We start from the raw sequence: 18,397 nt of genomic DNA on the forward strand, positions 1-18,397 counted from the left end.
GCATACAGTTCGCAGTGGTGGGTGGTATAAGGGGCTCTGGTAACAAAACAGATGGCACTGTGATAGACTGCATCCAGTTTGCTGAGTAGAGTATTGGAAGCTATTTTGTAGATGACATCGCCGAAGTCGAGGATCGGTAGGATAGTCAGTTTTACTAGGGTAAGTTTGGCGGCATAAGTGAAAGAGGCTTTGTTGTGAAATAGAAAGCCAAATCTAGATTTGATTTTGGATTGGAGACGTTTGATATCTTTTTAGTGACAGGGGGCAGCATTCGTAAATTCGTATGAATGACGTGCTCAAAATAAACTGCATGTTACTCAGGCCCAGAAGCTAGGATATGCATATAGCATTGGATAGAAAGCACTTTGAAGCTCCTAAAGCTGTTAAAATTATGTCTGAGTATAACAGAACTGATATGGCAGGCAAAAACCAGAGGAAAATCCATCCAGGAAGTGGGATTTTTTTTATGTGAGTGGTTTTCCATTGAATGCCTATTGACTATGTAATTGGTTAGGGACCTGATTGCAGTTCCTAAGGCTTCCAATAGATGTCAATAGTCTTTAGACATGGTTTCAGGCTTGTTTTCTGAAAAACGACAAAGAAAAATACCTTTTGGTTAGGGGACGGGACTGGGGAAGCATGCAGTACTGGTTTGCGCGCATGACTGACTGTGGGTGCGCCCTTTGTTCTTTTTCCTTTCTATTGAATACGCTATTGTCCGGGTTGAAATATTATCGATTTTTTATATAACTGACACCCTGAGGATTAGTGATAAACATTGTTTGACATGTTTCAACGTACTTTACCGGTACTATTAGGATGTGTTCGTCTGCATGTTTTGACCGCCTTTCAGCCAGTGGATTACTGAACAAAACGCACCAACAAAACAGAGTTTTTGGGACATAAAGAAGGACTTTATCGAATAAAACAACCATTTATTGTGTTCCTGGGACCCTTGTGATTGCAACCAGATGAAGATCTTCCAAGGTAAGTGATTTGTTTTATTGCTATTTCTGACTTTCGTGACTCCTCTGCTTGGTTGGAAAATGTTTGTATGCTTTTGTGTGCAGGGCACTGTCCTCAGATAGCTAGCTATTTTTACTGTTTTGTCTGCTGAGAGAAATGTCCTTACATAAACGCATGTTATGCTTTCGCCGTAAAGGCTTTTGAAATCTGACAAAGCGGCTGGATTAACAAGAAATTAATCTTTTAACTGATGTATAACACTTGTATTTTCATGAATGTTTATTATTACTATTTCTGTCATTTGAATTTGGCGCTCTGCAATTTCACAGTATGTTGTCGAGGTGGGTCGCTAGCAGCATGCCTGCGCCAAACAGGATATGAGTCTGGAAGGAGAGTTTACAGTCTAGCCAGACACCTAGGTATTTGTAGTTGTCCAGGTATTCTAGGTCAGAACCGTCCAGAGTAGTGATGCTGGTCAGGCGGGCGGGTGCGGGCAGCGAATGGTTGAAAAGCATGCATTTGGTTAAACTAGCATTTAAGAGCAGTTGGAGGCCACGGAAGGAGTGTTGTATGGCATTGAAGCTTGTTTGGATGTTCGTTAACCTTTCTGATCTCCCCATCCCGGATCCGGGATCGTGAATACAGACTCAAGCTCATTACCATAACGCAACGTTAACTATTCATGAAAATCGCAAATGAAATGAAATAAATATGCTAGCTCTCAAGCTTAGCCTTTTGTTAACAACACTGTCATCTCAGATTTTCAAAATATGCTTCTCAACCATTGCAAAACAAACATTTGTGTAACAGTATTGATGGCTAACGTAGCATTTAGCATTAGCATTCAGCTGGCAACATTTACACAAAAAAACAGAAAAGCATTCAAAAAAATCATTTACCTTTGAAGAACTTCAGATGTTTTCAATGAGACTCTCAGATAGCAAATGTTCAGTTTTTCCTGAAAGATTATTTGTTTAGAACAAATCGCTCCGTTTTCTGCGTCACGTTTAGCTATGAAAAAACCCCTGTATCCAGGATTGTGTAAATCTATCAGCAAGCTCATTAGCATAACACAACGTTAACTATTTATGAAAATCGCAAATGAAATGAAATAAATATGCCATCTCTCAAGCTTAGCCTTTTGTAAACAACACTGTCATCTCAGATTTTCAAAATATGCTTCTCAACCATAGGAAAACAATCATTTGTGTAAAAGTAGCTAGCTAGCGTTAGCATTTCGCGTTAGCATTTAGCGTTAGCATTAGCGTTAGCATCCAGCACGCAACATTAACAAAAACATAAAAGCCTTCAAATAAAATCATTTACCTTTGAAGAACTTCTGATGTTTTCAATGAGGATACTCTCAGTTAGATAGCAGATGCTCAGTTTTTCCAAAAAGATTCCTTGTGTATTAGAAATAGCTCCGTTTTATACATCACATTTGGCTACCAAAAAAAATCCATAAATTCAGTCCTCAAAACGCAAACTTTTTTCCAAATTAACTCCATAATATCGACTGAAAACATGGCAAACGTTGTTTAGAATCAATCATCAAGGTGTTTTTCACATATCTCTTCATTGATACATCGTTCTTGGACACATGCTTTCTCCCCTGAATCAAATGGTAAAGTAGAAGCAGCTGGCAATTGCGCACCGAATTCGACGCAGGACACCAGGCGGACACTTGGAAAATGTAGTCTCTTATGGTCAATCTTCCAATGATATGCCTACAAATACGTCACAATGCTGCTAAGACCTTGGGCGAACGACAGAAAGTGTAGGCTCATTCGTTGCGCAATCACAGCCATATAAGGAGAGAATGGAAAACAGAGCTTCAGAAATTCTGCTAATTCCTGGGTGATGCATCATCTTGGTTTCGCCTGTAGAATGAGTTCTGGGGCACTTACAGACAAAATCTTTGCAGATTCTGAAACTTCAGAGTGTTTTCTTTCCAAAACTGTCAAGAATATGCATAGTCGAGCATCTTTTCGTGACAAAATATCGCGCTTAAAACGGGAACGTTTTTTATCCAAAAATGAAATAGCGCCCCTAGAGCTCTAACAGGTTAACACAGTGTCCAATGAAGGGGCAGAAGTATACAGAATGGTGTCGTCTTTGTAGAGGTGGATCAGAGAATCACCAGCAGCAAGAGCGACATCATTGATATATACAGAGAAAAGAGTCGGCCCGAGAATTGAACTCTGTGATACCCCCATAGAGACTGCCAGAGGTCCGGACAACAGGCCCTCCAATTTGACCCACTGAACTCTATCAGAGAAGTAGTTGGTGAACCAGGCGAGGCAGTCATTTGAGAAACCAAGGCTATTGAGTCTGCCGATAAGAATACGGTGATTGACAGAGTCGAAAGCCTTGGCCAGGTCGATAAAGACGGCTGCACAGTACTGTCTTTTATCGATGGCGGTTATGATATCGTTTAGGACCTTGAGGGTGGCTGAGGTGCACTCATGACAAGCTCGGAAACTGGATTGCACAGCGGAGAATGTACGGTGGGATTCTAAATGGTCGGTGATCTGTTTATTAACTTGACTTTAGAAAGGCAGAGCAGGATGGATAAAGGTCTATAACAGTTTGGGTCTAGAGTATCACCCCCTTTGAAGAGCGGGGATGACCGCGGCAGCTTTCCAATCTTTAGGGATCTCAGACGATACGAAAGAGGTTGAACAGACTGGTAATAGGGGTTGCAACAATGGCGGCGGATAATTTTAGAAAGAGAGGATCCAGATTGTCTAGCCCAGCTGATTTGTACGGGTCCATCTGGATTTGGGTGAAGGAGAAGCTGGGGAGGCTCGGGCAACTAGTAGAGTTTAAACAATCCAGTCTCTGCTTACTGTACCACACACACACATGCATGCACACTGCGTACCTCCACTGGTCCTTGTTGTGTAGGAATGAGTTACACTGGTCTTGTAGTCTGCTGTCATTAGACATGGTCTCCAGAATCCCCAACACCTGCTTAAACACTGGACGCTCCTAGAACCCCCCCCCCCCCCCCCCCCCCACACACACACACACAATATTAAGTCAACACTGCAACTGCAGCTTTTTTGATTTTTCAGCTAAGCCTAAAAAAATCTAGTGTGCACATGAAGAAAATACTATAGTTTACTGTGGTAGGAATACTATAGTATTCACTGTCATGTTTTTGCAGACTTTTCCTGTAATATTTACTGTAGCATTTACTGTAACATTTACTGTAGTGTTTACTGCAATATAAATTGTTAGGTTTACTGTAATATTTACTGTAGTGTTTTTGCAGACTTTACTGTAGTATTTACTGTAGTGTTTACTGCAATATTTACTGTAGTGTTTTTGCAGACTTTACTGTAGTGTTTACTGTAGTGTTTTGCGGGACATTACTGTAGTATTTACGCACATTAGGACTGTATCAATAGTTCACGCTTCTGTAACAGTTCATAGTATGCCAGACTTCAGAGCCCAGGTTACTAAGTTCAGTACCAGCTGCTGCATTGTCCAATCAGGCAATCAGAGTGGTAGCCCTGACCTTTGCCCTCTCACCTTTGGTTCAGCCTGCCAGCATCTCTTCATCAGGTCAGCAAATCTAGGCGGACAACTGGTGGGGATGGTCAGCCTCTGTAACAGACACACAGGAACCATATACAGTGGCTTGCGAAAGTATTCACCCCCCTTGGCATTTTTCCCATTTGTTTGCCTCACAACCTGGAATGAAAATAGACTTTAGGGGGGTTTGTATCATTTGATTTACACAACATGCCTACCACTTTCAAGATGAAAAAAAAAATAACCAGAAATAAGACAAAAAAAAACAGAAAACTTGAACGTGCATAACTATTCACCCCCCAAAGTCAATACATTGTACAGCCACCTTTTGCAGCAAATACAGCTGCAAGTGTCTTAGGGTTTGTCTCTATAAGCTTGGCAGGTCGAGCCACGGGGATTCTTGCCAATTCTTCAAGGCAAAACTGCTCCAGCTCCTTCAAGTTGAATGGGTTCCTCTGATGTACAGCAATTTTAAGTCATACCACAGATTCTCAATTGGATTGAGGTCTGGGCTTTGACAAAGCCATTCCAAGACATTTAAATGTTTCCCGTTAAACCACTCAAGTGTTGCTATAGCAGTATGCTTAGGGCCATTGTCCTGCTGGAAGGTGAACCTCCGTCCCAGTCTCAAAACTCTGGATGACCGAAACAGTTTTCCCTCAAGAATTTCCCTGTATTTAGCGCCATCCATCCTTCCATCAATTCTGACCAATTATCCAGTACCAGTGCCGATAAAAAACATTCCCACAGCATGATGCTGCCACCACCATGCTTCACTGTGGGATGTTTTTTATGTTGGGTGTTGGGTTTGCACCAGACATAGCATTTTCCTTGATGGCCAAAAAGCTACATTTTGTCTCATCTGACCAGAGTATCTTCTTCCATATGTTTGGGGAGTCTCCCACATGCCTTCTGGCGAACATCAAATGTGTTTGCTTATTTTTTAATGGTGCACCATGAGATGTTCAAAGTTTCTGATATTTTTTTATAACTCAATCATGATCTGTACTTCTCCACAACTTTGTCCCTGACCTGTTTGGAGAGCTCCTTGGTCTTCATGGCGCCGCTTGCTTGATGGTGCCCATTGCTTAATGGTGTTGCAGACTCTGGGGCCTTTCAGAACAGGTGTATACTGTATATACTGAGATCATGTGACACTTAGATTGCACAAAGGTGGATTTTATTGAACTAATTATGTAACTTCTGAAGGTAATTGGTTGCACCAGACCTTATTGAGGGGCTTCATAGGGGGTGAATACTTATGCACGCACCACTTTTCCCTTTTTTTGAATTTCACTTCACCAATTTGGACTATTTTGTGTATGTCCATTACATAAAATTATGAAGTAGGAAACCAAGGAAGTGTTACAATTAAAGAAAACCCAATGCTCAGGCTCCAGTTCAAAGCAACAACAGGCAATAGGATACATCCACTGTCAGGGGCAAGGGGATAATATGGAAACAGTTTTCTCTGGAGGGATTTAAAATGAAATAAATACATCTCTTTCTTTCACCACTATTGGACCCCATCTAAGAGCATACTGGGATACTCAGCAATTATGTTCTCAGATGTCTATACAGTGCAGCACAGTATTACTGGAATATAGACACAGTTTAAACCCCCTTTCACTCACACACACACACACACACACACACACACACACACACACACACACACACACACACACACACACACACGCATATAACCCCCTACACCAGTTTCCCAAACTCGGTTCTCGGGAACCCAAGGGGTGCACGTTTTGGTTTTTGCCCTAACACTACACAGCTGATTCAATTTATCAAAGCTTGATGATTAGTTGATTATTTGTATCAGCTGGGGTCCCGAGGACCGAGTTCGGGAAACTCTGGTGTAGGGGTTATATGCGTGTGTGTGTGTGTGGAAGGGGGTTTAAACTGAGGCCGGTACAGTGCCACTGACACGGCACGCTACCAAAGCCTGTGGGCTCTCCTTCACCGTGGCTAACGTGAGTAAAACATTTAAACGTGTTAACCCTCGCAAAGCTGTCAGCACAGACGGCAGAGCATGTGCAGACCAGCAGGCTGGTGTGTTTACGGACATATTCAATCAATCCCTATCCCAGTCTGGTGTACCCACATGCTTCAAGATGGCCATCATTGTTCCTGTTCCCAAGAAAGCTAAGGTAACTGAACTAAATGAATATCGCCCCGTAGCACTCACTTCTGTCATCATGAAGTGCTTTAAGAGACCAGTCAATGATTATATCACCTCCACCCTACTTGTCACCCTAGACCCACTCCAATTTGCTTACCGCCCCAATAGGTCCACAGACGACGCAATCACCATCACACTGCCCACTGCCCTATTCCATCTGGACAAGAGGAATATCTATGTAAGAATGGTGTTCATTGACTACAGCTCAACATTTAACACCAAAGTACCCTCCAAACTCGTCATTAAGCTGGAGGCCCTGGGTCTCAACCCCGTCCTGTGCAACTGAGTCCTGGACTTTCTGACGGCCACCCCCAGGTGGTTAGGGTAGGAAACAACATCTCCACCTTAACAGATTCTCAACACTGGTGCCCCACAAGGGTGCATTCTCAGCCCTCTCCTGTACTCCCTAGTCACCCATGACTGCATGGCCATCCACTCCTCCAACTCAATCATCAAGTTTGCAGACGACACTACAGTGGTAGGCTTGATTACCAACAACGACAAGACAACCTACAAGGAGGAGGTGAGGGCCCTCGGAGTGTTGTGTCAGGAAAAATAACCTCTCACTCAATGTCAGCAAAACAAATTAGATGATCGTGGACTTCAGGAAAGAGCAAAGGGAGCAGCCCCCCTATCCACATTGACGGGACAGTAGTGGAGGTGGAAAGTTTTAAGTTCCTTTTTGTACATATCACAGACAAACTGAAATGGTCCACGCACACAGACAGTGTGGTAAAGAAGGCGTAACAGCGCCTCTTCAACATCAGGAGGCTGAAAAAACACTCAAACTTTTACAGATGCACAATCGAGAGCATCCTGTCGGGCTATATCAACGCCTGGTACAGCAACTGCTCAGCCCAGAACTGCAAGGCTCTCCAGAGGGTGGTTCGGTCTGCACTACGCATCACCGGGGGCAAACTACCTGCCCTCCAGGACACCTACACCACCCGATGTCACAGGAATGCCAAAAAGATCAAGGACAACAATCACCCAAGCCACTGCCTTTTCACCCCGCTATCATCCAGAAGGAGAGGTCAGTACAGGTGCATCAAAGCAGGAACCGAGAGACTGAAAAACAGCTTCTATCTCAAGGCCATCAGACTGTTAAACAACCACCACTAACATTGAGTGGCTGCTGCCAACATACATAATCTCTTGCCACTTTAATACCTTCATTAAATCCATTTATTAAATGTATCACTAATCACTTAAATAACAGCACTTTAATAATGTCTACATATCCTACATTACTCTTCTCATATGTATTTACTGTATTCTATACCATCTACTGCATCTTGCCCATGCCGCACGGCCATCGCTCCTCCATATATTTATATGTACATATTCTTATTCATCCCTTTACACTTGTGTGTATAAGGTAGTTGTTGTGAATTTGTTAGATTACTTGTTAGATATTACTGCACTGTCGGAACTAGAAGCACAAGCATTTTGCTACACTCGCATTAACATCTGCTAACCATGTCTATGTGACAAATAAAATGTGATTTGATTTGAAACAAGTGTATGTTCCAGTAGTAGTGTGCTGCACTCTATAGAGATCTGAGAACACAATTCCTGAGTATCCCAGTATGCTCTTGGATGGGGTCCAATACACACACAGCAGAAGCCCCCTACACACACACACACAGTATAAACCCCCCTACACACACACACACACAGTATAAACCCCCCTACACACAGTATAAACCCACAGTATACATGCCTTACAAGAGCAGAGAGCTGAGGTCAGCTCTAGAAATACTCCTTACCCTCCTCACAGCAGAAAGCATGAGAGCATCACATTGTTACTCCTGCTCTGTGTGTGTAACTTGTTTAGTGTGTGCATGTGTTTTATGCAGTGGTTAAATTACATAAGTAAAAAATAAATGATGTCTGAGTGTTGGAGTGTGCCCCTGGCTATCTGTAAATGATGTCTGAGTGTTGGAGTGTACCCCTGGCTATCTGTAAATGATGTCTGAGTGTTAGAGTGTGCCCCTGGCTATCTGTAAATGATGTCTGAGTGTTGGAGTGTACCCCTGGCTATCTGTAAATGATGTCTGAGTGTTGGAGTGTACCCCTGGCTATCTGTAAATGATGTCTGAGTGTTGGAGTGTACCCCTGGCTATCTGTAAATGATGTCTGAGTGTTGGAGTGTGCCCCTGGCTATCTGTAAATGATGTCTGAGTGTTGGAGTGTACCCCTGGCTATCTGTAAATGATGCCTGAGTGTTGGAGTGTACCCCTGGCTATCTGTAAATGATGTCTCAGTGTTGGAGTGTACCCTTGGCTATCTGTAAATGATGTCTGAGTGTTGGATTATGCCCCTGGCTATCTGTAAATTATGTCTGAGTGTTGGAGTGTACCCCTGGCTATCTGTAAATGATGTCTGAGTGTTGGAGTGTACCCCTGGCTATCTGTAAATGATGTCTGAGTGTTGGAGTGTACCCCTGGCTATCTGTAAATGATGTCTGAGTGTTGGAGTGTACCCCTGGCTATCTGTAAATGATGCCTGAGTGTTGGAGTGTACCCCTGGCTATCTGTAAATGATTTATCAGTGTTGGAGTGTACCCCTGGCTATCTGTAAATGATGTCTGAGTGTTGGAGTGTACCCCTGGCTATCTGTAAATGATGTCTGAGTGTTGGAGTGTGCCCCTGGCTATATGTAAATGATGTCTGAGTGTTGGAGTGTGCCCCTGGCTATCTGTAAATGATGTCTGAGTGTTGGAGTGTACCCCTGGCTATCCGTAAATGAAAAACAAAAAAATGGTGCCGTCTGGTTTGTTTAATATAGGGAATTTGAAATGATTTATACTTTTTCTTTCAATACTCATTCATATTTAAGCAATTACATTTACTGAGTGACTTTCACTTTTACTTGAGTCATTTTCTATTAAGGTATCTTTACTTCTACTCAAGTATGACAATTGGGTACTTTTTCCAGCACTGGTTTTATGTTTATTCTATGTATGACGGTCTTGTATTTGCAAGTGAATCTGAGCCCCTTGAAGCTCTTAACTAATCGTAAATCAGAACAATGTGTCTTGGTGTACCTCTTGTTTCTCCACCACCAGCCAAGCCACCTGCAGCCCCTCAAAGCCTTTGAAGGGAACCTCCCGTGTCAGCATTTCCCATAGCACCTGGTAACACACACACACACGACCGCGTACACACACACACACACACAAGAGTGCACACACACACACACAAGAGCGCACACACACACACGAGTGCACACACACACACACGAGCGCACACACACACACGAGCGCACACACACACACACACATCAGTGCACACACACACACACACACGAACGCACACACACACACACACACACGAACGCACACACATGAGCGCACACACACATGAGCGCACACACACACACACACACACACACACACACGAGCGCACACAGACACAAGATGATATGCCAGATGTTTTTGCAGTGAAGATTTTGCTGAAAGACCACTTGAGGTAGAACATACAGTATCAGACTCCTCCCCTCCCACACAGACACACTCACCACTCCGTAGGAGAATGTATCACAGGTCTCTGATACAGGTAGGCTCTGTATGACTTCTGGGGCCATCCAGGGGAAGGTGCCCACCACTGTCATGTGGGTGGTGTGGGACTGGAACTTAGACGCTCCAAAATCACAGATCTGACAACAGACCAGAGAGAGAGCATTGGAACACTTAACTACAACATTATTTTTTATTTTACTTTTATTTAACCAGGTAGGCTAGTTGAAAACAAGTACTCATTTACAACTGCGACCTGACCAAGATAAAGCAAAGCAGTTCGACAAATGGACATGAGTTACACATGGAATAAACAAACATACAGTCAATAACACAATAGAGAAAGTCTATATACAGTGTGTGCAAATGATGTAGGATAAGGGGGGTGAGGCAATAAATAGGCCATAGTGGCAAAATTATTCCAGTATGGCAAATTAAACACTGGGGTGATAGATGTGCAGAAGATGTGTGTGCAAGTAGTGGTACTGGGGTGCAAAATAAATCAAATAAATAACAATATGGTGATGAAGTAGTTGGATGGGATATTTACAGATTGGCTCTGTACAGGTAAAGTAATAAAGGATGTATAAGTGAAAACACAATAATTGTCAGACACCCTACTGTATGTACCTTGAGCACCTTGTCTGCTGTCAGTACCACTGTAGTAGGAACAGAGATAAAGGTCAGTCCACAAGAGGATCCACTTCTCATCATTATGCCATTCCTCACTATCAAACTATAATCCATTCATCCTGATTGGTTTACAATGGAAAGTTATTATGTAGCAGTAGCAGAGAGAGAAATGTTGGATTTCCTGGTGGGTAGATAAGTTTGGTTGCAGATTGTGTGTGCAGTTGGTTACCGTTTCGCGACTTGAGGTCTCTGTGAATGACTTTGACTGGGGCTTCCGAATGAAGATAGTGCATTCCTATTGGACAGAAACATTAAACATCCTGAGCCACGGACCAATGACAGACCAACAAAATGTAAACAACTCTGCTCGACAATGGCTACCAGTCTCCAAACAAGTCACTGATCCTCACACCAGAGAAGAATGTGCTCCTGTTGCACTCAGCCAGCTAACTTTGATAAATAACCAGAAATAACTGTTGACTTTCTGATTCATTAAGAAAGCTAAACATATACACTGAGTGTACAAAACATTAGGAACACCTTCCAAATATTATGTTGCACCCCCTTTTGCACTCAGAACAGCCTCAATTCGTCAGGGCAGGGACTCTGCAAGGTGTCGAAAGCATTCCACAGGGATGCTGGCCAATTTTGACTCCAATGATTCCCACAGTTGTGTGAAGTGGGCTGGATGTTCTTTGGGTGGTGGATCATTCTTGATACACAAGGAAACCGTTGAGTGTGAAAAACCCAGCAGCGTTGCAGTTCTTGACTTAAAAAACCATTAATGGATCGGCGTCCCGTCAATGGGACAGTTGTAAATCATTCAGGGCGTTATGTCAAGATAGTTGTTGTTACTCTAAAATCTGCTGTCTGCACATAGAAGTGTCATACATCGGCTGAAAGCTTACGTAACTCCACTATCCAATTTACAGTAGCTATTACTGCGGGGAAAAAATCCCATGCTATTGTTTGGATGATAAATCAGAGCAAGATTTTAGAATGTAAGTACACATTTCACCTTCAGAGGTGAATTTATCAAACCCATTGCGGTGAAAAAAACTGTGTTGTTAGGAGCTCTCCTCAAACGGTCCCAGAGATAACATGAAGTGTCATTTTGTTAGATAAAATCCTTTTTCATTTCCTAAAAAGGTCCATATAGCATGAACGATCGATTTTGTATTTCCACTGTTCAATTTGCAAAGAAAGGAATCTGTGAAAAATCTCACCTTAAACGTTGTTTCAACGAGTCAAATCATGTTCATATCTATTCCTCAGAGATCCTAGATGGTAACAAGACTTCACTATTTCATTAGGGGTGTAGTATATCCTATAGGACACCATATTTGGTCAGAGAGCGATGCCCTCATGGCACGCCGATGATGCGGGCGGCCATCACTTGAACGACTATCTTTGTCAAATAAGCACCAATTGGGGTCAAACAAATCTAGCTAGATAGCCAATGAGCTGGGCTTTATGGGAGTATCCGGAAACAATGTATATGTCATAAAATGTCACTTTTCATCTTGTACGACAGCATGCCTTTTCATTTTGGACAAAAATTGTAAGGATATTATGAAGTTATGAAAACTTCTTGTTTTGTTTTGTATTAGTAGCCATTATAATATGGCTACTAATACTTGGAAAGCTAAATCAAAATCCAAGTATACAGATTTGACGATATTCTTGCAGAAAAATGGAATATGAATGCGAATGTCTCCTTTACGATTTACCCAAATGTACCTGGGGACTTTACACTAAAAGTCTTGAGGATCAGTCATACCCCAAGTTATCCATCTGAAACTTTACACATACACTGCTGCCATCTTGTGGACACTATTGGAATTACAACCAGAGTGATGGCTAACAGTGACCTTTCTCTTGCATTTCAAAGATGGTGGTAAAAAAACACAGGCTGGTTTTTTCATTGTATGTTCTTCTACCAGATCTATTGTGTTATATTCTCCTACATTCAATTCACATTTCCACAAACTTCAAAGTGTTTCCTTCCAAATTGCTTCAGGGCCTGAGCTACAGGCAGTTAGATTTGGGTATGTCATTTAGGTGAAAATTGACAAAAAGGGGGCTATCCCTATTAAACCAGTGCGCCTGGCACCTACTACCATGCCCCGTTCAAAGGCATCGAAATCTTTTGTCTTGCGCATTCACACTCTGAATTGCACTCATACACAATCCATTGTTTCAAGGCTTAAAAATCATTATTTAACCTGTCTGTCTCCTCCCCTTCATCTACACAGATTGATGTGGATTTAACAAGTGACATCAATAAGGGATCATAGCGTTCACCTGTATTCACCTGGTCAGTCTATGTACTGGAAAGAGCAGTTCCTGATGTGTTGTAAGCTCAGTGTATAGGCTATGTGTTTTTGGTTGTTGAGTCAATTAGACCATGCACGTTTCAAGCTTATCTTTCTAATAAATTAAAAGTTATTTCAGAAAATACAGGCAAGCTAGCTGGCTAACTCATGGATCCCGCTTCGTAGTTTTCCCCTCAGGAAGACAGAACTCAACCAGTTTATTTAGCTAAGGGTGCTCTAGAGTCGAGACTTGGTGGAACTAGAATACTAAGCGTACTCTGGGACAGTGGTTCTCAAACTTCTGCAGACATTTCACAATGTTGTTGTAGCTCTGAACTAGCTATCCTGATTCACCTATTCAAGGACTTGATGAGTTGAATCCGGTGTGCTCACTCTGGAATAGATCAAATCCATAGAAGCACTGTTCTGGGAGCAGGGAAACGTGTTTAAAAGTATGTCTTCACCTTTGGCTATCTCCACGGCCCAGGTCATGATCTGTTCCATGTCCATCTCCTTACTCTGCTCACTGGACAGGTACTCATACAGAGAACCTCCGCCTGCATACTCTGGAGAGGAATTATTTTTTATTTTTTTTAAACAAAAATAATATACACCTCCGTTCAAAAGTTTAGGCTCACTTAGAAATGTCCTTTTTTTTGAAAAAAGAAAAGCAATTTTTTTGTCCATTTAAAATAACATCAAATTGATCAGAAATACAGCGTAGATCTTGTTAATGTTGGAAATGACTATTGTAGCTGTAAATGGCTGAATTTTAATGGAACATCTACATAGGCGTACAGAGGCCCATTATCTGCAACCATCACTCCTGTGTTCCAATGGCAGGTTGTGTTAGGTAATCCGAGTTTATCATTTTAAAAGGAGGCCAGCATCCCGGAGTCGCCTCTTCACTGTTGAAGTTGAGACTGGTGTTTTGCGGGTACTATTTAATGAAGCTGCCAGTTGAGGACTTGTGAGGCATCTGTTTCTCAAACTAGACAGTCTGTACTTGTCCTTTTGCTCAGTTGTGCACCAGGTCCTCCCACTCCTCTTTCTATTCTAATTTCTCGCATGGAATAGCCTTCATTTCTCAGAAGAAGCATAGACTGATGAGTTTCAGAAGAAAGTTCTTTGTTTCTGTCCATTTTGAGCCTGTAATCGAATCCACAAATGCTGATGCTCCAGATACTCAACTAGTCTAAAGAAGGCCAGTTTTATTGCTTCTTTAATCAGAACAACAGTTTTCAGCTGTGCTAACATAATTGCAAAATGGTTTTCTAATGATCAATTAGCCTTTAAAATGTTAAACTTGGATTAGCTAACACAACGTGCCATTGGAACACAGAAGTGATTGTTGCTGATAATGGGCCTCTGTACACCTATGTAGATATTCCATTAAAAATCTGCCGTTTCCAGCTACAACATTAACGATGTCTACACTGTATTTCTGATCAATTTGATGTAATTTTAATGGACAAACATTTTGCTTTTCTTTCAAAAACAAGGACATTTCCAAGTGACACCAAACGTTTGAACGGTAGTGTATTTCTGCAACTCAAGACACTTTGTAAGAACCGTACAGTACAGTGTAGAATAAACACACAGACACAATCGAATACATACACACACACACACACACACACATACACACAGAACAGGGGTTGAGATCGTCCAACAGTCTTCCTACTGTCACTCACAACCTGAACTCATAACGACTTGAGAAACGTCAAACATAGCTTAGCACCTCAGGCTCACACACACACACTTAGTAGTGTGTTCTGTAAGTCATTATAATGGGCAGTGCTGTCACAGAGCTTATGTCCTGCCAGGAAATACAACTCACACAGTCTGTGGCCTAAACATTGATCCTCAACCTGTTGTGGTTCCATATCCATTGGCGAGTGTATGAGGAAAATACACACACACACACACACACACACACACTGACCTGTGATGATTCCATAGTTGGGGGACTCCAGTACGGCTCCATAGAACTGAATGATGTTCTTGTGACTGAGAATACTCAGAATCTCAGCCTAGAGGAGGGGGGGGGGGGGGGGGGGGGGTTGGTAGGACGGAGAAAGCATGAGTGTGTACTGTATGCATCACAGGAGGCTGCGAAGGGGATTATGGCTCATAATAACGGAAGGAATGGAATGGTATCAAGCACATGGAGCCACCGTGTTTGATGTGTTCAGTAACATTCCATTTATTCTGTTCCAGCCATTATTATGAGCATGTTTTCCCCGATAAGGTGCCACCAGCCCCCTGTGGTGTGCACAGTATATACTTACTATAGGTGTACTGTATATGCAAAGGATATTGATCACTCTGATATAAGCGATCTGAGGGATGTACACAATGTTTTTCTGCTATGCATGTCTGTACCGTATTCACTTTTTCACACACCAAGGTTAGGGTCAGAGCACCAAGGGTCAGAGCACCAAGGGTCAGAGCACCAAGCAACACAACGTCAACATGGTAAACATGCTATCAATCAACTCACGAACAGGCCATATCTACTATAGAACACAGACATTTTGTATCAACCTCTTGCCAAAATGAGTAATTGAAAAATCTACTGTCATACAATCCCACTGTTTTCTAACCAAACATCAAGGCTACAGCTCCACAAAGACTAATTCATGTGTATGCATGTGTCTGTGTGGATGTGTGTGTGGATGTGTGTGTGTGTGTGTGTGTGTGTGTGTATGTGTGTGTGTGTGTATGTGTTTGTGTGTGTATGTGTTTGTGTTTGTGTTTGTGTGTAGTGTGTGTGTGTGTGTGTAGTGTGTGTGTGTGTAGTGTGTGTGTGTGTGTAGTGTGTATAGTGTGTAGTGTGTGTGTTTAGAAGCGCCCCAGCCCTTGCCAGTACATGTCTCAACAGTTATTCACCCATCAAGGGAGAAAGTCAGGCAGTGTAATGACAGTGTCACAGCCAGGCCAGGACACCATAATCCATGGGTTTTCTGCTGGGTTGGGAAATCATTTATACTGAGTTACAATTTCAGACTGGATTGTGGCAGGAAATAGTGTTTTGTTCATTGTGTCGGCCACATAATTTGTTTGGGAATCACTGAACAGCAGTGATCATGCCAGACAAACAGATAGCCCATACAATATCTCACAGAATAGGAGGAAGAGAAGAAGCCTATGTTATTAACAAATTCTGTACTCCAAAATGATAGGAAGAGTAGAGGTACAAGGAACAGGAGAGGGAACAGGAGAGGGAACAGGAGAGGGAACAGGGAACAGAAGAGGGGACAGGGAACAGAAGAGGGAAGAGGAGAGGGGACAGGAGATGGAACAGGGAACCAGGAACAGGAGAGGGAACGGGGAACAGGAGAGGGAACAGGAGAGGGGACAGGGAACAAGAGAGGGGACAGGGAACAAGAGAGGGGACAGGAGAGGGAACAAGAGAGGGGACAGGGAACAGGAGAGGGGACAGGAGAGGGGACAGGGAACAGGAGAGGGAACAGGAGAGGGAACAGGGAACAGGAGAGGGAACAGGGAAGTGGATAGGGGACAGGAGAGAGAACAGAAGAGGGAACAGGGAACAGGAGAGGGAACAGGATAGGGAAGAGGAGAGGGAAGAGGAGAGGGGACAGGGAACAGGAGAGGGAACAGGAGAGGGGACAGGAGAGGGAACAGGAGAGGGAACAGGAGAGGGAACAGGGGACGGAACAGGGAACAGGAGAGGGAGGAGGAGAGGGAACAGGTGAGGGAACAGGGAACAGTGGAGGGAAGAGGACAGGGAACAGGAGAGGGAAGAGGAGAGGGAACAGGGAACAGGAGAGGGAAGAGGGAACAGGAGAGGGAAGAGGAGAGGGAACAGGAGCAGGAACAGGGAACAGGCGAGGGAACAGGGAACAGGAGAGGGAAGAGGAGAGGGAAGAGGGAACAGGAGAGGGAAGAGGAGAGGGAAGAGGAGAGGGAACAGGAGAGGGAACAGGAGAGGGAACAGGAGAGGGAAGAGGAGAGGGAAGAGGAGAGGGAACAGGGAATAGGAGAGGGAAGAGGAGAGGGAACAGGGAATAGGAGAGGGAAAAGGAGAGGGAACAGGGAATAGGAGAGGGAAAAGGAGAGGGGACAGGAGAGGGAACAGGAGAGGGAACAGGCAACAGGAGAGGGCACGGGAGAGGGCACAGGAGAGGGAACAGGGAACAGGAGAGGGCACAGGGAACAGGAGAGGGGACAGGGAACAGGGAACAGGAGAGGGAACAGGGGACAGGAGAGGGAAGTGTGTCTCTCCTACCTCAGTCTCAATCTTGAGTAGTTTTTTCACAGCGACCTCTTTATCCCGAGATATCCAGTGTGCTCGGTACACAGTCCCAAAGCTGCCCCCTCCACAGTTCTCATAGAACCGCAGGTCCTCATGTTTTATCTGGACAAACGAGGCACCCAGAGACGACATGGCTGACACGCACTCGAAGACAGCCGCTCTGAGTAAACAGAGCAATCTGAGAGGGGAGGGAACAGAGAGAGAGAGGGAACAGAGAGAGAGAGGGAAAGGGTCTGAGAGAGGGAGAGAAAGTTTAATCACACACACCCAATAGCAGAATGGACTCAGAGAACGAGAGAGCAGGGAGCAGAGAACGAGAGAGAGCAGACAGAGAGAGAGAGAGAGCAGAGAGAGAAAGAGAGCAGACAGAGAGAGAGAAAGAGCAGAGAGAGAGAAAGAGAGCAAACAGAGAAAGAGAGCAGACAGAGAGAGAAAAGAGAACAGACAAACAGAGAACAGACACAGACAGAGAGAGAAAGAGAACAGACAGACAGAGAGAGAAAGAGAACAGACAGAGAGAGAGAACAGACACAGAGAGAGAGAACAGACAAAAAGACAGAGAGAGAACAGACAGAGAACAGACAGAGAAAAGACACAGAGAGAACAGACAGAGAGAGTGAGCAGACAGAGGGAGAGAGAGAGAGAGCGTAGACAGAGAGAGAGAGAGAGAGAGCGCAGACAGAGAGCACAGACAGAGAGAGAGAGCACAGACAGAGAGAGAGAGCAGAGAGAGCAGACAAAGAGCAGAAACACAGAGAGAGAGAGAGAGAGAGAGAGAGAGCGATGGAGTGTGTAAGTGTGTGTGTTTGTTAATCACATTCTGCTCCCTACCTGTTATCCCCTTTCCCAGTCAGTATATGTGGTGTTTGTTAATCACATTCTGCTCCCTGCCTGTTATCCCCTTTCCCAGTCAGTATATGTGGTGTTTGTTAATCACATTCTGCTCCCTG

General features: G+C 43.6%; 1 protein-coding gene across 1 annotated transcript in view; it reads right to left on the bottom strand.

Annotated features, from left to right (window-relative positions):
* Positions 1-17,695, bottom strand: part of LOC110530990 (mitogen-activated protein kinase kinase kinase 20) — a 32,075-nt gene extending 14,380 nt beyond the window's left edge. Inside the window, exons 1-9 of the mRNA XM_090183148.1 lie at positions 17,421-17,695; positions 15,114-15,201; positions 13,633-13,734; positions 11,083-11,148; positions 10,851-10,879; positions 10,223-10,360; positions 9,750-9,836; positions 4,504-4,578; positions 3,851-3,957 (exon numbers count right to left, since the gene is read on the bottom strand). Coding sequence (XP_090039274.1) covers positions 3,851-3,957; positions 4,504-4,578; positions 9,750-9,836; positions 10,223-10,360; positions 10,851-10,879; positions 11,083-11,148; positions 13,633-13,734; positions 15,114-15,201; positions 17,421-17,579 — 851 coding nt within the window. The 5' untranslated portion in view covers positions 17,580-17,695. The remainder of the gene's footprint in view (positions 1-3,850; positions 3,958-4,503; positions 4,579-9,749; positions 9,837-10,222; positions 10,361-10,850; positions 10,880-11,082; positions 11,149-13,632; positions 13,735-15,113; positions 15,202-17,420) is intronic.
* Between the last annotated feature and the right edge of the window lie 702 nt (positions 17,696-18,397).

This window comes from Oncorhynchus mykiss, chromosome 8 (genome assembly GCF_057628025.1).
Source record: "Oncorhynchus mykiss isolate SJ-2025 chromosome 8, ASM5762802v1, whole genome shotgun sequence".
NCBI lineage: Eukaryota > Metazoa > Chordata > Actinopteri > Salmoniformes > Salmonidae > Oncorhynchus > Oncorhynchus mykiss.